Source organism: Haliaeetus albicilla, chromosome 5, assembly GCF_947461875.1.
Source record: "Haliaeetus albicilla chromosome 5, bHalAlb1.1, whole genome shotgun sequence".
Taxonomy (NCBI): Eukaryota; Metazoa; Chordata; class Aves; order Accipitriformes; family Accipitridae; genus Haliaeetus; species Haliaeetus albicilla.
The window spans coordinates 5689006-5712880 of NC_091487.1; the positions used below are offsets into that span (position 1 = coordinate 5689006).

At 42.7% G+C, this 23875-nt stretch overlaps 1 protein-coding gene across 2 annotated transcripts; it reads left to right on the plus strand.

Annotated features, from left to right (window-relative positions):
• Nucleotides 1-9847, plus strand: AP5M1 (adaptor related protein complex 5 subunit mu 1). 2 transcript variants are annotated; one of them, XM_069783137.1, is made up of 8 exons: nucleotides 1-169; nucleotides 4047-4692; nucleotides 6236-6463; nucleotides 7014-7153; nucleotides 7908-7993; nucleotides 8097-8212; nucleotides 8471-8567; nucleotides 9671-9847. In XM_069783137.1, the coding sequence occupies exons 1-8, from the start codon at nucleotides 102-104 to the stop codon at nucleotides 9751-9753; spliced, it is 1464 nt and encodes a 487-aa protein (XP_069639238.1). In that variant the 5' UTR covers nucleotides 1-101; the 3' UTR covers nucleotides 9754-9847. The 2 variants fall into 2 exon arrangements, 1 of the variants encoding a protein (XP_069639238.1); XR_011324598.1 differs by having other exon boundaries at nucleotides 10-169; nucleotides 8078-8212.
• The last annotated feature ends 14028 nt before the right edge of the window (nucleotides 9848-23875 follow it).

Below are 23875 nucleotides of genomic sequence, written 5' to 3' on the forward strand. Positions count from 1 at the left end.
CGCCGGGCGGCCGCCGCCGGGGAGGGGCCGGGAGCTGCGCACGGCTGTGGCGGCCGCTGTGGTGGTGGCGGCGGCGGCCGCCCCTTCGCAGCGACCCCGCCATGGCCCTGCGGGCGCTCTGGCTCCTCAGGCACGACCCCGGGGCCGGCGGTGCCGTGCTCTTCTCCAGGTAACGGCGTGCGGGCCGGGCCGGGGGGGTGTGTGTGGGGAGGGGGGAAAGGCGGGGACGGGGCGCGGGCCCGGCGGCCTGGGTAGGCCCGAGGGTCGGGCCGGGGCTCGGCGGGGCGGCCCGCGGCGGGGGTGGGTGTGGGGAGGTTTCTGGCCGTGCTGGCAGCCCCGGCGCCGGTGAAGGTTGGGAAGAGAGAGAGAAGGCTGGCGGGGTCGCGTCGGAGGGGCCGGCGTTTTCAGAGCAGCCGGGGCTGCCTGCGGGCCCCGAAAACAGATGCCCTTCAGATAGCGAAATAGTCCGATGCCGAATAAATCCCTTCGCTCGCCAGCGCGCCGCTTGGCCGCTGTACGTTTCTGAACCCGATTTTGAAAATTTCTGGGTTCGGATAATGCGCTTTTAACTAAATCTTTTTTTTTTTTTTTTTTAAATAACTTCTGCGTTTGGCGCATGGCTTTCCTTTCTCTGTTCCTCTTTTTGTTAGCTACTGTAAAGATTTTACTTACCTCTTCTCTGTCCTAACATGGAAAAGGATAAGGTAGTGATTACGAAATACTGCGAGATGAACAAAATGGGAAAAGTAGAAAGCATGTATTTTGCTTATATTTTGCTTATTTGCTCTTCGTATTGTTATGTAACTGTGTGAAAAGTACAGTATTTTCAGGCAGAAATTGAACTTTCATTTGATTTTAAGTTTTTGCATACAACGACAGGCTTTAAGTTAGTGAACCGAAGGAGGACTTTTTATTCAGAACTCTTGCAGAGTTTTAAGCAAGACTTTGGGCTAGGCAGGCTGCTCTTGTTGGTCTGGCAAAATTTGTTGCCATTTCCTTGTATTCTCTGTGATTTCTGAGGACGCAATTCCAAAGAATGAGAGGAAAAATACCTGGGGGATAGGGAAAGGAAAAATACAGAGACCTGGATAGTAGACGTGACCTACAATCCTAGTCTGAATTCAGTAAAACTGAAGAGAGAACCTAGAAGGAGGAGGGGGAAAAAAAAAAAGAGCAAGTAGACTATCTTCCATCTTCAGGTGCAGACAGATCTCTACATTGGACATTCCTCTGGTTGTTTTAGGATTAGTATTATAGTCCTTGTATTACCTACAAGACTAGAGATGAGGCCTCCCCTCTACAAACACAGAGAAAGAGAAAGCCTTGTCCCAAAAAATCTGAGAGTGTAATCACCATGGATGAAGGGGGGGCTGGTGACAGGGATATGTGAAGTAACTTGTCACACAGTAAGCAGCAGAGACAAGGAATAGTGCTCCTTTGAAAAGGGCAAACTAGACTTGATACTTCAAGTGATTTCCAGACGTAGATCTTTCAAGTTCCCAGAGGAAATAATAGGGCTGTGGAAACCCCAGGTTTATCCTCCTAACTGACCTTAAATTCAACAAAGCGCACAGACAATATAAAGAATGCCGGATCACATGGAAACTGTTGGTTTCGGGACTTACACACTCAGCTGGAGATACGTGAGCCCTGATCTTTAACCTCAGAGAAGACATCTGGGACATCAAAGCATTCCACTTTTTTTGAGCTGATCATAACTTAATTCAGGCAACAAGTATGGTCTCTCTCTTGAATCACCAAAGCTCATTCGTCCCTGGAAACTTTCATCTTTTTAAGTTTTCATGACTTTCTAGAAGAGAATACTGAAAAACTGAGATCTGAAGGGCTAACTAATCATCTAATGACTCGGCTAAAGCTGGGAAGATTCAGTGGGAGGAGGAGAAGATTGCTGTGGTGTGGGGACAGCTTCAGCAAATGGAGCAGGCAGATTAGGCCATAAGTAAGACAAAACTAGACTGAAGTATCTCCTCTTCCTTTGTTTTTAAAACATCAACCAAAAATAGGAAGTGCTCACCAAGGTTACATGTAGCCTCTAACCAACAACCTTGCACTGGAAGTCTTCATAAATTTTCAAGCTGCAAAACCACTCTGTTTCCTTGGTCTACAAAATAGACACGAGACTGTAGGGAGGCAGTTTACTGTCATCTGTATCCTGTTTATGGATCTCATAGCTCTGGCTTCTCTCTGCCTATGCTTGCTTTTTCCTTACTGGAAAAAAAAAAAAAAAAGAAAAAAAAAGAAAGCTGTAGATGCCTGATTAAGAATCAAACAAAAAAGCACAGTCATTGAAAATAAGCCTGAGGAAGTGTAGCTGCCTCCAGCAAGAGACTCTGCTACTCAGTTAAGAAAAGATGGTGTAGGTGGGACTTAGAGGCAACAGGATAAGAACCATGCAAGTGTTCAGGAGCAGAAGGGGGATGCTACATATGGAGGTCATAGATAAAACAAAGTACCACATTGCTGGGATTACAAGTTCCATGGCAATTTAAGAAACAGACTGTCAACGTGTCCTTAAAAAGATGGTATAAAAAGGAGACTAAATGAAGGCATTTGTATATCTGTGCATGTTTTTCTCCCATGTTTGTGTGTAAGCATGGCTCTGAGCACAAACAAACATGCAGCCTGAGAACAGGTCTGCTACAAGATGATTCATAAAGTGATTTAACTAGCTGCCTGGCGTGTAACCTGTGATATGCACTTTGAAGGTCCATGGATAACTACCAAGGGAATCCACAAAAGAGAATGTAGAAAAGCTAGACTGTTATCAGACTTAATGTGAGAGAGATGCAGGGGAGTCTGCAGTTTCAAAAAAGGATGAAAACCAATGTGTTAATAGAAGTAATAATTTTTCTTTTCTCGGCTATTTATTAAAAGACAACTTTTCAGTTCCTCTTGATAGATTTAGGTTAGCTTGAGAAGAAATTCATCCCTCTCTCCTTTAAAAAATAATACTGCTTCAGAAGAAAAAAATTCTAGACGTAGCATTAAACAGCTAGTATGATTTTTCTCAAACATTATCTCCAGGAAATTTGAAATGAAATATATATGTTGATGCAACATAGCAGTTTTAAAATACACAAATCCTTGTGTCTCTCTGACATTTGATTACATCTCAGTACTTGAAAAAATGAAATTATGAAACAGTCATAAAAGCTTTAAGTCACATATATTGCACATGCAGTGTGGAATCCATTTTGCTCCCCTCTCACCCCCCGCCAAACCATGCAGCCCTCACTGGAAAAATTGGACTTATGTACAGTGAAATCTTTTTGGATTTATAATATTGTAAAGGTTTTTAGTTAATTTTGTTAATCAATTAAAGCAACTGCTGCAGATCAATTGTGTAAGCTCAGAAGAGCAATGAAAAACCTGTATATAAGTAATTTGTATGATACTGTCTTGTAAATATGGTATTTAGTACAGTAGCAAAGCTGCAGCAGTAGCATACTATATCTAGCAAAAAGCTGTTGAATTTTATTACGTGGGACATCTGTTTTCTTAAATGTCTGAAAACTTGTCTTCAGTGTGATCTCGCCTCTTAGAAATATTTTGCTGTTGAAGTTTCGCTGCACTGGTGTGAGTCATGCTTGGGTTCATTAGTGTCATTTAAATATCCTATACCTCTGTGCAACAGGAGGGATAGACAGACAGATTCACATTTGATTAAAAAAATGACTGTATTTGCTCAAAGTTTCCAGTAAAAATTCACCTGCTAGAATGAATCCTAGTTACTCATGAAATAGTTTTATTGACAAAGATTTAGATTCTGATCCCATCACTGTTTCTATCAGGACGCTGCTGGCTTCCACTTACACAAGGTTACTTTTAGGACCAGGGGGGCCTTTGGGAGTTATCTGAATACCTAAGAGAAACCCGTCCTTGATTATATCAATATTTATAATGCTTTTGCATTCTCTGATAGCCAGAAGAGGGATTGTGTGGTTCTGCTTCTAGGAGCTGTGTTGGTATGACATTTTGGGTGGGAAGGTGCATAGCATTAAGAGGCTCTTATTTCCATGTCACAGACGTTACCCAACTGTTGAAATACGCGCCGAGACCTTCAATGGGTCAACACATGTGCCTGTACCGTCTGACAGCGCTTTTCTTAAAGCCTTGCTTTTTGAACTGAGACTCATAGATGACCATATTTTTGTGGAGCATCGAGATACTTGTACTCGCATCAATCATTCATCGGTATATTCAGTTCGCACCGAAGGAGGGGATCTCTGGCCCGTGCTTGCTTTTCAGAAGAGTGGTCTGATATATGCATGTCTTCCACTAGTTGAGGAGACCCTGGAGCCACGGCCACCCCTCCTCACCGTTAGTGGGCTCTCGCAAGGACTGGCTCTTTTGTTAGGCATTGTGGACTACATCTCTCCAAGTCGGAAAAATGAAGCTGAGATGAGTGCAAAAATAGGCCAGCTTCGAAATTTGCTTATACAGGCCTGTCCACTCGGCACCCCCTTAAACACAAACATACGCAGCTTAAACAGCTCGTTTGATGACATTCAGGAAATGCCTACAGATGAGAGTCAACCAGCTTGGAGATCCAACACATATAAAGGCAAACCTCAGGTTAATGTCTGTATCACTGAAAAAGTCAAGTGTATGCAGTATGACAAAAGAGATGTTGTGGACACGTGGCAAGTTTATGGAGCTGTAAACTGCAAGGTGAGAGCATTTTATGTGCAAGTCTGACCGAAGTACTTTTCATGCAAGCACACTCGGAAAGTAAATACTCATGCCACTTTACTTTGGCATGTGATGAGTAAATTTCTGATACTGTAATATTTCAAAGTGTAACAAACTATTACATATTAGACTGATGCGTTAGTGTTTTTTATTTTGATCTTTACTGGTTTTTTTCCCCGCATGCTTCATGCATTTTTTCAGTAACTATTTATGAGACTTTAATTTCCAGCAGTAGTCTCATTGCATGTATTTCACCAAATTTTTCTTCTTTTAAATGAAATAGCGAGAAATCATTTCATACAGTCTTTGCATACAGAGACTAAGAAATGGTAGTGCTAACACCAAGTTTATTTTCGGCTATCTAATAAGCAATGTGTTAAATAATGATTAGAAACAGAATTTTTGAATGAGTCTTCCACAAGTGTCTGTACGTGAGCATTTTTAATTAATTTTCCTACCAAACAAAAGTTTGATCTTCTATCCTACTTTATTCTATTACAAAAACATTTTGAATCCACAAATGTTGTTTGTTTGGCCGACATAAGAACAGTTGTTAGAGAATCTGGTGAAAGAAACTGGTTGTATAATTATTTTGAATGGTTTTGTATGTGACGATGGTGTTCATTGTTTAACATTAAAAATTGGGGAATATTGACTAAATAGATCAATAATAATTATGAAACACGTTAAAATTTGTGTTTTCTGTAATTGATGTATTTACCATTCTTTGTTCTGAATTATGCTTAGGAAGCACACTATATTATCCCAGTACACTGTATTTGTAACTGCCAGTGTTTTAAGAGGAGAAAGACCTTCTAATAAAGTGGATCATGGTAATTTAATTATTTGCAGGAGGTGGGATACTCATCTCCGAAGGAAGCCAACCTAAGTACTGTGCTTCCGAAGACTGGGTTATTTCCCGCCAGCCATGCTGGTAGGGATTATGGGGGTGAACAGCTTCCTGCTCTCAGAGGGACAAGTTTCTAGTCATCTCGCAGAGTGGATGGCCTTACATAAGAAGAAAGCCCTGGTGTAATCGTGCACTACTGAGCTGGCACACGGAGGGACGCGACAATGCATGCACTGCACGTGGTTGCCATGAGAAAGCTGACATGGGACCACAGTGGCCGTTAATAGCATGCTTGAATCCATTAAGCGGATGTTGTAAAAGTAACTGAATTAATTAGACTATCACCAAGTGTGTTTATGTAACATTCATAATGATGTAGCTATACAGCAAGTCCTGGGCTTGCTTATCTGCTATTTTCTTGCTAAAGAGTACTTGTCAATTAAGGGACATTTAGCTAAGACTGCATCACTAGTCCTACTGTGGGAAAGGCTACAAAAATGGGAAAGGGACTTTGTTTTGAAAGTATTTGTCAGTACTAATGTATGAAGCCAGCTGAAAATTTTTAGTGTGGGTTTTTGGGGTTTTTTTTAATGCTCGTATTGGATTTTTGAACATCTGATTCTGACTTGAGTGAGATATTTTAGAATAACTTCTTGACTTCATTTTTTCAAGTGTGACATAGAGGGATCTGCACCAAACGTAACCCTCACTTTGAATCTCCCGACTAACGGTCCTCCGCTCCAAGATATCGTTGTCCATCATTGTGTGACTTCCGTTGACCCTGCCATGCTGATGTCCAGTAGTGCTGAGCCACTGGATGATTCTGTGTATAACGGACCTTACAAATTTCCTTTCATTCCTCCTTCAGATTCATTCAACTTGTGTTACTATACTTCCCAGGTAATAGCATCCCTGACCCTTGTTGTTTTCCAGTCTTCAAACGGGAAAGAAAATACCTGTGTTGTTGAACATGTCTGAATGAGTTGCAGTCCGATATAGGTGGTATATTCAGTTTGCACCGAAGGAGGAGATCTCTGGCCTGTGCTTGCTTTTCAGAAGAGTGGTCTGATATGTGCGTGTCTTCTACTAGTTGAGGAGAATGGGCAGGTAGAATGTTTTTTAGATAATGAACTACTTGGAAAGCAATTCAGGACTTGAGTCATCTTGAGTCACGTTCATGAGGTGCCAGTACCTTTGACTGCTTGGCATAGCTTTTCTTACTTTAAATGAACCCCTTAGATGCCTGAATTAGACAAAATTAATCCAGGCTGAGATGTCAAGTGCATATACCACAAATCTATGTATTACAAGCGGCCTGAAGAGTTCGGCACAGTCAGCAATTAATATGCATTTGTTATTTTTTAAAGTACTTCAGCAGTGAAAACAGTATGTAATTGATCTTATGATGATGGTGTTAATTTATCTTGAGAATGAATATAGTTTTTCCCAGGTTCCTGTTCCACCAATTTTGGGATGTTATCAACTCATTGAAGAGGGATCACAGTTAAAAATAACAGTCAATTTAAAGCTTCATGAAAGCGTGAAGAATTCTTTTGAGTACTGTGAAGCTCATATACCTTTCTTCAACAGGTAAGAATAAAGAAAACCTAAATAAATTTCTTCCATTTCTCTGTGATCTTCCTGAAGTGAACCTGTCAGGAGTCAATAGAACAGATTATGCTCCATCAAAGTACTACCAGTGGACACTGACCTTGCACATGTCGGGAAGCCCCCTTGGAATTACTTCTAAGTTCCAGAATACAGAATTGTACCAGAATATTTGGTAACGTTCTGAATACTTCTGTTGTGCCTCCTGTTTCCTTGAGGTATTTTTTGATGTGAAACACTGCCGTGATTCTCCAGGTGGATTAAGTCTTGAGATCACTTCCAACCCAGGGTTACCTCTTCCTTAAGACTGCTAATCCTAGCTACAGATCAGCTTATCAAAAATATAGTTATTTAAAATTAAAACGATAGTTTTCATTTAAGCCTTTCTGACAACTGCCCTGACTATGCTGTCACATAATTATAATGAAAATTTAAAGATGAAATGATGCAAAGTTGCTGATGATGATCATAGTGTTAGTAAAATGCTATCAGTGATCTAAAGACAGTAAAATATGAACAGCTCTTTTATGATTACTAGGTTGAGACCACAGTGATTTTCTCCTGCTCTGTAATTTCTTTAAATAAATTAGCAGTGTGCTCAGATAGGTGTGATTTGTCTGTATGCACATAAATAATGTCTTTCAGCATTTTGTTGCTTTCTTTAACAAAATGGGTGTTAACAAATACTGAATTATACTAATTCCAATTGTTTTATTCCTCCTCTGTCATACTGTAGGGGCCCGATTGCTCAATTAGAGTACAAAGTTAGTTATGGCCAACTGGATTTGTCACGAGAGAAGAGCCTACTGGTTTGGGTCATCGGTAAGCAGAATACCCCTATGCACTCTTACTTCCTCTTCAAGTCAGTTTTGTATAGTGTAGGCACAGCTGTATAATTTCTTATAGATGCTTTTTCTGGCTTTAGGACAGAAGTTCCCTAAATCTTTGGAAGTTTCTCTGACTGGAAACGTGTCTTTTGGCACTGCAGGCAAAGAGCACCCAACTGATTATGTTTGCTCTGGGAACACTGCTTATGTAAAAGTAAGTCACAGGCTCTGTCAAAAGAGGCCTTAGTAGTCATTTTTTTATTATCTTAAATTGGCTATGAAGATACATTGATTTTAAATCAGACATACTTTTTAGCTTCTTTGTTCCCAGCATGGAGTTTTCTGTTTTCTTGCTTACAGGATTTGACATCCTGTCATTTTGGAGTGTACTTGCACACCAAGAGTGTGTAACACAGATGCACAGCAAGCATGACAATATGCATCTGATCATGTTTTCCCTCTCTTTCTATAGCTGTGTTTTAGGATCCCAGACTTTACACTTACTGGATGTTACGTAGACCAGCATTCTATTCAGATCTTTGTACCAGGAAAACCCAAAATTACTGCATGTGAGTTGCTAAAAATATCATTTATTTAACTGAAACTGTGTACTGAACTTATGAACTGGATGTCAATGACTAAAATTAAGTAGCTAAAGTTGGACAAAGCTTTTTCCTGATTTGCTTGGGACATCTGAGAAATTTTGTTCTCTCCTTTGTGTTTTTTTCTTTTGTGATGCTTAAAACAACCCTGGAGTAGGGACTGGCATCTCCCTTTCAGATGAAAGCTCTTATTACTCAGTTACAAAGTCAGTCTCTCTTGGGCTCTCTCCCATTCACCCTGTGATGTTTTACTATGCTCTGCATAATGTCAGAACTTTTACTGGGGGGGGGGGGGGGCAGAGAATACCTCTCCGTAGTCTGGCCCCTTGTTTAGGACGCTTTGTCAGAGAGGTGGTATGTGGATTGGCAATAAGCAGCTACAGAACTCAGCCCCGGCATGCAAGGTGAGACTCTTGCTGTCAGTGTCACCACACCAACATCCCTTGGAGGATGTGGCTCCACGTTGTATCTGTGGAGCAGACCAAATCTGCTTATTCTTGAGTTAGCACATGACTACTTCCAAGTCTGCACCAAAAATACACTAATTGGGAACACAGTAGGCACTCATTAAATCTGAGCAGTACTGTCTAATGGAAGCTTTTTTATTAGTAGCTATCTGTTGCAACTTCTGTCAGTCATGTTAGCAGAAGTCTGTAAATGCCTTTTGAAAACTCTGATCTACACTGTTAATTTTGTGACAGGTCACATTCAGTGCTAAATTGTAACACAAAAAAGCAACATTGTCATACTGTATGTTTTCTATCTAGTATGCAATTTATATTCATTGAACAAAGTCCAACCCATCCACCTGCTTTTGACTTAACCTCTGTTTGAATTTTAAGCTCATGACTGATACATTAGTAAAGGTAATTGAAGCTGAGACTTTAATGTCTTATTATCAGAAACAATTTTCAAATAATAATAAGACCCTTACAGTTTAAAGAGGCCATTATACCTTTTCTGTAAACTAGTAAGGATGGATTAGTCATCTCTTAACTTGGATGAAGGAATGTCTGATTGTAAGGCACCCTGTAATCCTTTATTTTTCTTGCCTGTTTTTTTTCTTTTAGCCCGGGAACTGATTTCTTCCAGTTACTACATCTGGAATTCCAAAGCACCAGCACCCATGGTGTACAAAACCTTATTTGACTGATTTGCTTGTGAATTATTTTTGTATTTAAACAAAACAGACAGCTAATGAGAGTAATGTCATGATACAGTGACAATAAATATTCTCTAGCACTTGTGCTTGGTATGTTTGCTTAAAAATTTCTGTGGAGGAAAAAAAGAAGAGGTCACTCTCTTAAATACATAAGTTGGTTTTAAATTGTTTAGTCCTGGATAGCAGCTTAGAGAAGACAATTTGAAATGTCCTTGCCGTGGCCACTTTTACTTTCCCTTCTAACGTTAACTGGTGATACAGATACCGGCTGGTATGACTGGGCATGTCTTCCAGGAGAACTCCCAGTTACTTCACTGGCTTTGTAAACCAGAGAGCTCACGGGATGTGAAAGCTTTCAGTGTCTCACTCCTGGCCAGAAGTCACAAGAATCTGATTAGACCCCAGATTAACAGGACAGTTAAAAGCAAGAGTTCTGTTATTTTCACGAGATGCATACAGAATACATATGGGGCAATAATTTACAAGAATTTTAAGAGAGGGCGTATGGCATGAGTGATGCTTCTAAAAGTGGAGACGTTACAAGAGTCTTTATTGCCTCTGTCAGCAGAAGTGGTGAGTTGCCTTTCATACATGCACGTGAACTGCATGCTTTGAAAGCTAGGGTTAGTGATGATCCAGAGGTGTGAACCTGGTTTTTCAAATCACAAGACTAGCTTTGAGCAGGCAAAACCAGCTAAGTTTGCTGGAGATTCAAAAAACATCACTGAGCCGTTTTCCCTGGAAAAATAGGTGGAAAAGAAAAGAACTCAGTTTACAGAGGCAGACCTCTAATTTTGAGAAGAAAATTGGTATCTGCAGGAACACAGGAAATGGACTTTAAGAGAGTTATCAGGAAATGAGCAAATTCTGAAAGGCTGGTGAAAAAACTGGGAGAACCTGGAGAGCAGCACAAAAGAAAAGAAGAATGCTGTCTAATAACCGAGCATGTCAGCTGCTCCTGCCACACCTCTTGTTTAACTGTACACTGTGTGATAAATAAGATTAGTGATTATGTAAGGAGAAAAGTTTTAAGCTATAGTTTAAAAAAATGCTTAGATTGAGAGAGCAATCTAATTGGTTGGTTAAATGTTCTAAAGGGTGGATTAATTCATGTGAAACATGCCATTCAGCTGAAACGGCTATGCAAATGTATAGAACAGAGCTACGCTATGACCCATTTCACACAGGTGATGTGTCCATTTTGATTAGCAGGCAAAAGCTGAATTAATGATTTTGCCCAGAATCCAGTTCCTACCTGTTACAGTTGTCCACATGCCTAGACACCACAGTGTGAGTGAGGAGATGGGGTGTCTCCATTGGAAGAGTTTAGATCATGTTCTGTAGGCTGGGCACCCACCACAGGATTTCAGTGTGCGGTGTTTGCTTTCCGCCTACCCATGAGAAAGATGGGAGCTGTCTATTCCGTGGAGGAATGGCTTTTCTTCGCAGCATTTCCCCAAGAAATGCTATGAAACAGTGGGACTCTCAAAATTCATAACATGTTAGAAGAGAATCCCCTTGCACTTAGTAGCAGGGTGTCCTTCCCAAATCATGTTCCTTTTTGTTTCCCTCTTGTCCATGTCTCTAACTCTCTCAAGTTTAGGAGAGCTGCAGTATGCAGGAATGGAAGGGGGCTGCTGCTTTAGATTACTTTGTGCACACCTATCAATGCAGGTTTGGATGGAGGGAAGGGGTGGGTGATGTTTCTCTTCTAGCCCTGAGCAGTTTTCTACAACTTCATGCAAGCCATCACCTGTTTTCGATTTATTATAAGGGCTTGCTCCATAAACCTCTGGATTCTAACTCTAGCATGCTCTTGCTGTAGCGCTCTCCCCCTGCTCAAGGATATCTCTATAGTAAGAAGTGGGGAAAGGAGGCTGTGGCTGCTTTTTTTTTTAAAAAAAAGTGCAGCTAAGGTCTCTCTGGCAGGTTTGAGTATGCAGCATGCCCTGTTCTTTGGAAAGCACCCATGAACGAGTCAGGCAGCAAAACAGATCGGGTTAAACTGGCACATGCCTTAATCCAACAGTCTTGTGCAACAAGTGTGAGACACCTGTGCTGGTGGAGAAAGAGTCAGATGAAGCCTTTCTCCTGGCCTGAAAGCTACACTTGTCTTCTGGGAGGGGCCCATTCTCGTGGGTGCTTCATAAATCTTAGTAAGCTAGTAAACTAGTAAAGTAAGCCCAGTAGTAAACTTAGTAAGCTTAGTAAACTAGACAGCTAGCAACTCAGGTCTGTCACAACTGAGGTACCTTTAGGCATGACCTGCAGAACACAAGGCATGGAGAGAAACGAGTGATGTGTGTACAGGTGTCAGGTGCCTCCAGGGCTGGGCAGCAAATGGGGACACTGGGGAGATGACACTGGAAGCCAGAGTTCAAGGAGTTGCAAATGACTAAACCCGTCTGTGCATCTCTGCATGTTCCCTGGTAGTTCCCCAGACAATTCCAGTGTTTCTCTATGTGCTCTGACAATTTTTCCTGCTTTGAGAGGGAGAAAAAACACTTCAAAAACTCAAATCAGGAAAATATGATTGAGAGCTCACGTGAGCCTGAGGACTCCATGGCAGAGGTGGTTCTACTAACAGTAGTTCTGGTGGGCTCTAGAGGTGATTAAGCCCTGGGTCAGTGGTATTCCTGTAGCTCTTTAAAAAAATCAACAAGTGTTTAATGCAATAGTTTATTTAAAAATACTCTGTGTTAAAGGGAGAAAATAAGAATTGTCTTTTGGTAGAGTGCTGTCTCTTCTAGAAGAGTGCTTGCTGCTTGAAGTGCTTATATTTATAATTTTGTCACAGGTATAGACTGTATGAGATCTATGCAGGTAGCTTTGCACAAAGACTTTCAAAAGAGGTAGCCAAAGAGTTCTCCAGACTTAGTATTGCATTTCAGAGGGCTAGAAGAAAACTAACATGCAAATAGTTTAAAAGAATAAACATAAAGACTTTAAATACTGGCTTGTCAGCCCAACATTTTTCCCAAACAAAATAATGGGTATAAATAAGAAGTTAATATAGAACTCACTTCATTAATAAAATGAACTTGCTTCATTTCATTAAAATTTTGGGGTAATGTAACTAATGCCAATTAACATTAATTTAAAGCAAATATGTACTGTCAAACAAACTTTCTAGATGAGACTGTACATTTAGTTGGCAAAGAGAATTGATGTTAACGGACCTCCAAGAAATTAAAATAATCCAAAGTCCATGTATAACCCATTAAACAGTGAAAACTGGCTGATGTTTCCAAATGCAGTGGCAATGGGGAACCATCATCAAACATGTTTTGGATCCCAACTGTGTTATTTAACTTTGTGGAAGGTGTGGAAGTGGGGAATTTGCATTAATGAAGTTCGTAGTGGGTGCAATGGCTGAGAGGCAGTAATTACTGAAGGTGCTGAAGCCCTCGTTCAAACCCTGATGGTTTGAATGTCTCAGGAAAAAAACCCAAACAAAACAACTGAAAAAATAAAAGCAGATGTTCCAGCACAAGCAGGTGCAAAGGGGTGGATCTGAGAACAGATGCCGTCAATACAGGGTGAGAGAAAAAGGGGACCAAGGAGTGTCAAAAAGACCTAGTAAGTATGTGTCCCAAGGTATTTGGTGCCAGCTCCAAGATGGTATATGCCAGTTCCTCAAGTGCTTTGGGGTAAATCCTGCTGCTTCAGATAATTTGTAGGAAGCTACTTCTACATAATTTAGCCCTCCCTTCCTCTACATTTTTATCCTGTTTTTACCCATGTTAACTACTTTGGCCATTTGTTAACAAGTAAACATTGAAACAACAAGGCATTAAACATTCAGTGGCAGTTCTCCTCTGTTTATTCACACTGTCCTAGAAACTTGCCACATTTTGTCCTATTTATACAAGCCCTGCTGAGTTTTAAGTCATAACAGAGCTTGTGAGTAAGTCCATGTTTGTCCTTCACTACTTTTGCTGTCTCCTTCACCACCACCTTGTTCTCCCATCCTTTAGAGGATGGCAACACTTCAGAAAATACCCACTCCCCCTGGGCAGCCTTGTCTCTTTGACTTATTGCCCACAGGCTCCCACTTAGCAACTTTCTGAACATACTGAAATTTGTTCCTATTCCCCCTCTTTCCCATGGCTGGAGTTCTCCAAGCTTTACTTTACTGTCACCATCTCCCAGATTGTGTTCTGCTGTCCCATCGTCTGTTGGCTCCTCAGTCCTCGGGCTGGGATCTGAACCTGGACCACGCTGTATCTGCAGTAAGAATTTACTGAATAGTCAGCATGGATTAAATACAAGGTGTTACCACCAGCATCTTTTAGGGTGGAGAAAACCAAGCCCACCTGAAGCTGTGTCCATCCTGAGAGTACCATGGCAGGAAATCCCTGCAGCCCTCAATCCCGAAGGAGCTGTTAGATGAGAGTTTTGTGGATCCTGGTTTGGGATCTTCCTTGGAAGAGCTGCTACAGCACTGTATGGCTGTCAGTGGGAGTCCCACAGGGGCACCTTGGGGTTGTTCCTAAACTCTGTTCCCTTCATGCCACCTCCACCTCTGGCTGGAGGCCAGGTGCCCACCAAAGCCGCTCCATCACTCCCCTCCTCAGCTGGACAGGGGAGAGAAAATGTAACGAAAGGCTGGTGGGTCAAGATGAGGACAGGGAGAGGTCACTTGCTAATTACCATCATGGGCAAAAACAGACGACTTGGGGAAAATTAATTTTTTGCCAACCAACCAGAGTAGGGGAATGAGAAATAAAACCAAGTCTCAAAACACCTTCCCTCCACCTCTCCCTTCTTCCCAGGCACAGCCTCACTCCCAGATTCTCTGCCTACCCGCTCCAGCGGTGCAGGGGGACAGGGAGCGGGGGTTACGGTCGGTTCATCGCACATTGTTTCTGCCACTTCATCCTCCTCAGGGGCAGGACTCATCACACTCTTCCCCTGCTCCAGCGTGGGGTCCCTCCCACGGTAGACAGTCCTCCACAAACTTCTCCAACATGGGTCCTTCCCACAGGCTGCAGTTCTTCATGAACTGCTCCAGTGTGGGTCCCCTGTGGGGTCACAAGTCCTGCCAGAAAACCTGCTCTGTGGGCTCCTCTTTCCACGGGGCCACAGGTCCTGCTGGGAGCCTGCTCCAGCACGGGCTTCCCACGGGGTCACAGCCTCCTTTGGGCATCCCCCTGCTCTGGCATGGGGTCCTCCCCAGGCTGCAGGTGGAGATCTGCTCCACCGTGGACCTGCCTGGGCTTCAGGGGGACAGCCTGCCTCACCGTGGTCTTCCCCACAGGCTGCAGGGGAATCCCTGCTCCGGCGCCTGGAGCATCTCCTCCCCTCCTTCTGCACTGACCTGGGGGTCTGCAGAGTTTTCTCTCACGTGTTCTCACTCCTCTCTCCAGCTGCCGTTGCTGTTGCACAGCAACTTTTCCCCTTCCTTAAATCTGTTATCCCAGAGCATGATCACCATCACTGATGGGCTCGGCCTTGGCCAGCGGCGGGTCCATCTTGGAGCCGGCTGGCATTGGCTCTGTCGGACATGGGGGAAGCTTCCAGCAGCTTCTCACAGAAGCCACCCCTGTAGCCCCCCCGCTACCAAAACCTTGCCACGCAAACACCATACACCACCCCAAGTTATTCAGGTGTAGGGAACAGAGAATAGAGTTTTAACTCTCAGTCTGACTCCCATTGACAACAATCCTAAAAATTCCTTGGGCACAAGTAGGACCCTGTACAGGCCCAGCATAGGCCACTTGGATAGGTGCATCTCCTTGATTATCTGAAATTTTTCTTCCTTATTTCCACAAATCTCACGTTGCCCTAAAATGCACCAAGATGCCAATTTTTGGAGGAATAAGGTGATGATTCATGAAGGGGAGCAGGATCTGAGGGAAAAAAAGGCTCTGTTCTCCTCAAAATGTGAATTCGCTCTCTTGTGAGCAGACTGGCAATAAAGCCACTGGCTCTCTCTACCCGCGTCCAGATCCAAAGGACCACAGGTTCGTTGCTTACTGCAGCCCTCCAGGAGACAGAACAACTAGCAGCGTGTTCCCAAGAGGCTTTCAGAAGAAACTCATCATCCTCAGAACGTGAGTGTTGGTCCATAAGGAGCTGCTGCACGTGCGGGATTTCTGGAAGGACAGCAGTCCCACCAGTCTATCCCAAGTCAATGGGACCAGTGAGGAGCTGGAAAACAGAGGAGCTGTGCTTCTCCCAGGAGAAGGGATGGCCCACTGTGCCCCAAACCTCACCTTTCCACCCACAAAGGGGGTGCAGGGCTCTCCCAAAAGGCTTCCCATCCAAGATGTGCCCGTTCGCACAGATGCCTCATCCTCAACAAATCAAGCCAAATGCTGATGAGGAGGTCTCAACCCTCATGTTTGTTTTTTGGTGTTTTTTTTTCAGGGACTCACAACCCACAATTCAACTAAAAATCAGATATTTTAAGGCAAAGGCCTGCCCCCTTTTCCCCTTCTTGCTTTCATAGAGCCTTCTAGAAATCTGGTTGAGCTCTAGAAAATTTTTTGAAAGCCTGATGCCATATGTAGCAACACGTAACAGGAAAGAACTAAACCCAACCCATTTTCTTCCCAATGTGATCAGCTGATCGCTTTTGATTTTTCTCTAGAACCTATCTCTTCAGGATCTTTTTTTTTCTTTTTTTCTTTTTTTTTTTTTTTTTGAAGTCAAAGTCTGTTTCCCGTTTGGTAGGTGACCTGTTTAATGTTTTCCCTGTGTCTGGGAACTCCTTAGTGTAATTAGCGACCTTTGAACTCCACAACTAATCCTGAGCTATTTTGTATTCCTTACTCATCTTTAAGGCTGGACCTTTCTTTTCTTTTGAGTCCGCTGCCACAATTAAAGAAGAAACAGCTGCATTTCAAAGGGATTCCAATTCCAGAAGCTTAATCGTGATTGACATGTTCTTATTCTAAGCTATAAGAAACTCTAAGAGTCCTTTCTTGGGTTAAAACTTCAATCATTTTCTAAAAAATTATCTCAATATGGATTTTATTCATTTTCTTTGATAACCATTCTTTGCGATTTTTTTAACTTGAAAGATGCTTTGAGTTTGTGATGAATATGAACTGCACCCACCGAAAGAATGAATGGTGTCAGGCGCGGGCTAGATGCAGAAGTGGCTAAATTCCATTTATTGTCAAAAACCTGATTATAAAACCTGACGTCCGACATGTAGCTTGACATCCTTCCATATGCCCAAAAGGTAGGAGAGGTGGAAGCACTTGCAAATGAACCCTAGGAAGGCTGGAGAGGGAGGCAGGAAGAAAGCATTCTCCAGAAATCTACATTTTTTTAACTGTTTTCCCAATTTTTATAGCGCAGATTAAAAAGCCGTTGCCTTCCAGCCCTGGAAGAGCCTTTCTTTTCTCTTTGAGAAATGAATTCTCCATGAAAAGTCACAGCATAAAGCGACTGCCATAAAACAGGGATAATTCATATGGTTTAAAATCATTGCCACAACCGCACAGCAAACCCTGAACAAGGCTGCGGTGCTTAAATCTCTTCCGAGGGCTGATCCTAGAAAATGATGGCAGCCTGTTGGGTCCCGTTATTTAATTATCTCCATCTCACTTACATTCACATTCAGCGTGACCTCCGAAAGACGGGCTTAAAAAGAAAAAAAAAAAAAGCTTGAAAATCTGTTTGTGTGCGTGTGTTTGCACAGATCCACACGCGCGGTGGGCACACCGATCCACGGGCACTGCTTGCAGCCGCCGGTATAAACCTGTACGAAAGGATCCCAAAGAGCCCTGGGTAAGGCAGCAGGCAAGACCCGGTGTTTCTAAGACAAAGGTCAAATAAAAAAGGGATGTTAATAAACAGCCCTCTGGTTTAAAGGGACTTTTTTTAAGGATTACATCTTAAATTCCAACAAATCAGATTTAGGAGTTACTGAAAGTGAAATTGATCCATCCCTCAGCCAAACTTTGCAATACTTTCCTGTTCTGACATCATTTAGATAGTTAGCTGTATTATCAGATTAAAAACCATTGTACAGGGCCGCTGAAAGGAAAAGGAGCCAAAAAGCTAAACACTGCCTGAATTCTGAACCTTTTAACCTGGCTGAAGTACGTTGGTCCCTGTTATGCAAATACCTTCAATCCTCTGCTAAGTTCAGTGGAAATAATTTTCTTGAATGACAGGTTTATTCAGCAAGGATTCAGTTGGCGATTAATCCCCCTTTGATCTAAGGTATTTCACTTAACTACCAGTTACCTCGTCCTGACAAAGTGCAACCGAGATTAGGGAGATCACTAGAACACGACCAGGGTGTGCGTTTATTCTCCCCAACCGTTCAAAGCAAAGGGCCAAGAATGCAATCTATTTTCAGTATTTGAAGATGGAAAGTCCTGTCTCCTAAGTTAGAAAGTCAATTGAATACCAAATGGTGTTTGGTCCTGACGGAACGCGACAAACGGCTGAGACATCGTCTTCAAAACTAAGATATTCCCACTAACTGTGATTTTTGCTATGCCCTACCCCAGACCCTGTTTTCCAGCCACGTTTTTCCTTGCCCTTACAAAGCTGCCTCTTTATTTTAGATCAGCGCGTGGCGCGTGTAAAAGATCTCTGCTTTTGAAAAAGCAGATAAGGCACATCATTTTCCAGTTTTAATCTGTTCAACATTATTCTTCGGGATTCACCTTGCTTTTTGCTAAAAAATCCCTTTTCTACTTCTCCAGCAAGTTCAGGCATGGTGCAATATTTTTGTGCCAAAACCTGCTCATGAAGGAAAATACATCATGACGGATTACAGAAGTCATTCACTAAAAGAAAAAAATTCAGGCAACTGATCTGTGGCTGTCTGACATCTGAAGTAATATTTTTTTTCCTTTGCTTATTCATTTGCCAATATGTTGTCCTTTTACTGAATTATGACATCATTTTGTAGAAGCGTAAACTGCAAAAATGCTGCAGCGACCCAGACGGCACCACGGGAGCGTGGTCCTGATACAGGGCTTAGCTGGGTCAGCCCGTGAGAAGCTGATTACAGGATTGGGCGGAAAGCTGTATTTTCTTATTGCAAGTGGAAAGGCGGAAAAATATAATTTGTGGGATTTTTTTTTTTTGGTTAAAGTGGCCGCCAAGATTTTCACTCTGAACTCGCTGATTTTAGGGGAGTTGTTTGTATGTAAATATGCCTGAGAGAAGGGAGAAAAATTATTTTATTCCACTTTTAGGACTTTACCCATCCTGTGATATTAGGCAGTTAATTAAACAAATTCCTTGTCTGTAGAATCTGTTAAAATCAATCTCCTAAAGCGAAACCGTGTACGTACGTCCTTGCAGAATCGGGGCTGTATTGGGCATATCTACGTTCCACAGGCAACCTTTAAACCATCCTTCAGATGTGTTGTCGGGTTTTTTATTCCCTTATGTTAAATACTTTGAGTTTTTAAAAAGCTGCTCCGCAGGGTGAGTACTTGCATGTGAAGGGGCTGTAGCCTGCACTGGGGTCTCCCCACCCCGGTTGTGTTCCCTCCTCATATACTCCCATTTCCAATGAAAATTTCCAAAGCATTTCCTTGTGGGACTCTTTGCCCACAAGAGCCGTAAAATCCCCCCAAAGGCTCATCGAAGGCCCCCATCACACTTGATCAGGTCAATAATACACAAACTAAGAAGGATTTGCACTCGAGACAGTACCAGCTTCTTAAGAGCCATTACAGTGTAGTGGGTTTAAGAAAGAAATCCCTTTTAAGAAATGCCAAAATCTGGAGTAACGTGATAGTCTGTAAGGCTTCAGGGTCTTTCTGGTAAATATAATGTTACATGTACTTAAGAGTCAGTAAAAATAAAAAGGGAGGATTTAAAAATATTTTCTTTATTTACTATATGAACTCCGCAACAAGCCAGTGAAGAAAAGAAATTAACCTTTGAAAATAAGCCCAAACTGTTGTCTGCCTAATGTTACAGCATAACAAATACGACACAGTGACCACAAGCAATCAAAGCAAAGCCCTGCAAGCCCCATGCTGATCTCTGTACTGCCTCGTTGGTGATAGATAATTGATGACTCGATTTAGCTAATGACTACATTAAATTATTTAGGAAGATTGGGTTGTATTTATATGAGATATAGAAAATGCCTCTACTGCATCACTTGCATTTTAAGCAAAAAGAAAATGTGGAGGGGGTGTTCTTTCTTTGCAGCGGTTGTGTGAGTCTGTGTTCATGTATATACAATATATATGTATATAAGTATATAGTATAAGTAAGATGGGAAATATCTTAAAGCAAAATATCTGAATGGGATTTATCAGTTTCCCTGGGTATTTTTCCCAAATCGACCAATAACAAACTTTCATCAAATACATAATATAGGATGATATTCTATTCTGATTACATTAAAAGCTATTTCCTAATTAATCACAGTAATCTGTTGCTTAATTTCTTAAGAAATAGGGGTTTGTTCAAAACCAGAAGGCATCTCCAACATCCCCAGTGTGCGGATATTTTCCCTTTTCAGCCCTTAGCAGCATTTCTAGAGGACAAATACTTTAAACCACTGCACAGACCTCTGTTTTAAATGTAATGTACAATAGGTCAACCTCCTAATTTCAATAAAGGGCAGGGATATATTAATAAAGGAAGAACTTTACTTCAGCAACGCTGCAGTTTTCATGGGAAAGGCTGATATTCTTCAAAGGCCTTTTCTGCCCCCCGGTGGTGACACTCAGCCAGCATTTCAGCTGCAAAAACCAGTCTTGCAGGAAAGGATGGCTGCTTCTATTTCATTTATGTATGTTTCTTATAGACGTCGTGTGGGTTATCTGGCAGGTCACTGGTGCAACTGGTTTGCTGCACCCTTATATCGTGTGAGCATTGCAAACTCCTTTGCTCTGCTGCCTTGGGTTTGGCCATCCTGCTCTTCACCCTTTTTATTTTATTCTTCCATTTATTGCTCCTCTAGGTAGAGGTTTCCCCAGAGTCTGCCTGGGGGGTAGCTTCTTTTTAGGGCTGGAAGAGGGTTGGGAATGACTTTGTTACTGAAGCTTGGCCTTTGCAGGTATTTAGGCTCATTCTCTGCTTAATGCCACAGCAGATCCCATCCGCTCTGAGCCCAGAGCAGACCCGTCTTCAGCCCGGACCACTGCAGCGCTCCGGGATGGTCCAGGTGAGCAGAGGTACATCCTGCTGGGAAAACCTCTGATGACTACAACAAGCTGTGCAAAGCTTCGAAATGGACTCAAGACTGTATTCTCAAATTGCTATGGAATCATTTTGCCACTTGCAGGACTTCTCCGCGGTTTCTTCCAGGTGCCACACCTGCAAGACTCGGAAGTGCAATATTATGTGGTTTTCACCCCTAAACCCCATTAAAAATGCAATAGCAAGCATGAACTATGATTTTGTTTCCATTTATCTACTTACTGGCAGAAAAAGTGTGTCCATACTTAACCCTGAGCTTAACTGAAAGCCAGTGGAAACAAGGTCAGACTCCAGTTGGTACCATCGTATTTATTGATAGCGGTGGGGAAGCTGAGATTGCAGACTAAGCAATTAGAAAAATAACGCTTCGCGTTGCTACAACAGACACATTTGGCCTCAAGTCACAGAGCGAACAAGCAGCATGAAACGACATCAATCCATTCCTACAAAATGACTTTTCAAATCGCTGCACTCCCAATCCTTGCGCTAATGCATCGATTATGCTTCTCAATCTCATTTGTATTTGTCCAAGGAGCAAGCTGGAGAATAACCAGTGCCAGATGAAGGGAGTTTTATTGTCTGACCAATTTGAGAAGAGAATCGGGGGCTATCACCAGGGGAATAAGTTATCTCTAGACATTTCTTCACCTTCTCAACAGGTGCACGTATCTGTTTCTGCAGCCGAAGGGAGCTGCTTTCCTACATGAAACCGTAGATGCGCAGGCAAGCTCCTGGTGGCACTTCTAATTCAATTAACTTACTCACTGGAACTACCGGAGAAACTAAATATGACGAGAACAGGAGGGGAAGCTGGGCCAAATTAATAGGACGAGATCCTTTTACAGGCTGGCCAGCAATCCTGATCAGCAGCCCTGAAAAGCAAATTGGAACAAGCAAATTGCTGTTGAAAAATTCTTTCAGCACTCAGCTGTTGCTACTCAGCCGGTCATTGCCGGGAGTCAGAGGTTGAAAAATCCCGGGCTGGTGCTGACAATGGAGGCATTATTATGACAAACATTTACATTTTATTTATTGAAGTGTTGGAGGTAGATTAGTCTCATCTTCAACTGCTCTGGATGGACTGCACCGTTCTGAGGGAAGACTAGCAGAAATAAGCATTTTATTGTGGGGGAAAAAAAAATAAATCATATTTCCCACTCCCAGCCTAATGAAAGAAAACTTGGGTTTTGAAGATTACACTCAGGAGAAAGCTTTCGTCCCCTAGGACTCCTTCTTTTTAGGAAAAAGCAGAGTACGGGGGAATTTCCTGATTCCAAATCAAGTTCCCTTGAAAAGTAATGTCATTTTATGCATATGGCTGACTTGACATGTGCTTTATGCAAAAGTCCTGCTGCTTTCCTTCATGGAGACCAGGGTACACAGCAAACAATCCGTTCAAAGTGTCCAATCAAAGCTTTATACAGATGCAAACTAGTGTGTGGGTATTGTTTAAGTGGTTGTGTAATTGAATATAGTGATCACATATGCATAGGATATTCGTTAGCTTGTAAAAAGAATAATTGCATGTTCATGGCTGCAATTTCCACTGAACCTTTTGACTTTAAATAAGCAGTGGAGAAGGAAAGAGAGGGGAAGCTGCGCTGAGGGAGCGGGGACAAGTAGCGAATCATATGCTCATCATGCAACATCCTTCTTCTGACTTATGTCCTGGATTTTATTTTATAGATAATAAAACACCAATGCATCTGTAGAATAAAATATTGGGGGAAAGAAAAGGGAAATATGCCCAGTTAGAGCCCAAGTGAATGGTTTCAACTGGAAGAATAATTACAGCGATTAAGCTGTAAGTTCCTCTCTCTCTTGGCAGTGCTGGCTCCAACGCAGTGGGTCCCACGCCAGGGCTCGTGTTTCTGGGGAGGGCTCTGACCTCAGATGTCCAAGCAGGGGGCACCATCTCCGGGAGTTTGACCTAAAAAGCTTGGGGCCTGCTGCTATAGAGGAACAATATCCATTGCCACTCTCCTCCTCGGCTCTTGTGTGACGGGGCACACAGCAGAGAGCAGGTCTGGTGCTGATGCTTTTCGCAGTAATGACCTCAAATCCAGCTCTGTCCTTGTCAATTATTTGGGAAAGCTAAGCCCCAAATCCTTTTACTGTCTCCTGCCATTCGTGCCTGCTGGCCCACAGACAAGAGCCAAGGGAGCACTTGTTCATGGGAAGATTTTTTCGATTTTTCTGAGGTTTCCTCCTCTTCTCCTTGACATTTGGGGGCAGAGCGGAAGGAAAAACAAGAGGGCAGCAGCCAGTCCTTGATCTTCATGTCAAGAGAGTGCTGGCCCCAGTGCCAGGCTCAGCACAGACCGCAGAGGTAGGATTTGTGTGTTGGGTGCTCATGGCCAGCAAGGCTACTGATGACCTGCATGCCCAGGCCCTGCCTTTCTCTAGAAAACTGTGAGCCTCCAGTGCTCTTCTTCATGTCATGGCATTTTGGGGGTGACCTTTTGCCTGTAGATCCCAAAGAGGGGCACTCCATGGGCCACAACATCTGTCCTGCCCCACGCTCCAGAAGCAGCAGAAGAGTAAGTCCCAAACCAACCCAGCAAGGTGCAGCTTGCAGCAAACACGTGTGTGTTCACTCTGGCTCTTCCTACACAGCAAAGGCTAGAACAAGCTGTAAGAACTCCAGCCTATGCTGGAAGTTTGATGCCATGCTCAGCCAGCCCTGAGATCTGGGATGATGGCCAAGGTCCATCTCAATCTCCAAAGCTGCACCAGATAGAACTGCAATGAGACCACTCTGGCCAGCAAAGCTACTGCTACAAGACTTGCATGCCTACAAGGACATGTTGCTTTTGTTTTCTTTCTGATGGCCCAAAACTGGCATAAAACATCCTTTCTGTCATGCCCTTCCATGTTCCCTGTTCCCCTCCTGTGTCTGGGTGACGGTGCAGCCCCAAAGCAAGAACCATCTTTGCGTTGTGTCTTGCACAATGCTACCAGCAAGTTTCAC

Excerpts from the sequence above, each read along its gene's own strand:
- AP5M1 (XM_069783137.1), top strand. The coding sequence starts at position 102 with ATGGCCCTGCGGGCGCTCTGGCTCCTCAGGCACGACCCCGGGGCCGGC. Across the intron at positions 7,994-8,096 it reads CCTACTGGTTTGGGTCATCG|GACAGAAGTTCCCTAAATCT; the intron begins GTAAGCAGAATA and ends TTCTGGCTTTAG. Across the intron at positions 8,568-9,670 it reads AAAACCCAAAATTACTGCAT|CCCGGGAACTGATTTCTTCC; the intron begins GTGAGTTGCTAA and ends TTTTTCTTTTAG.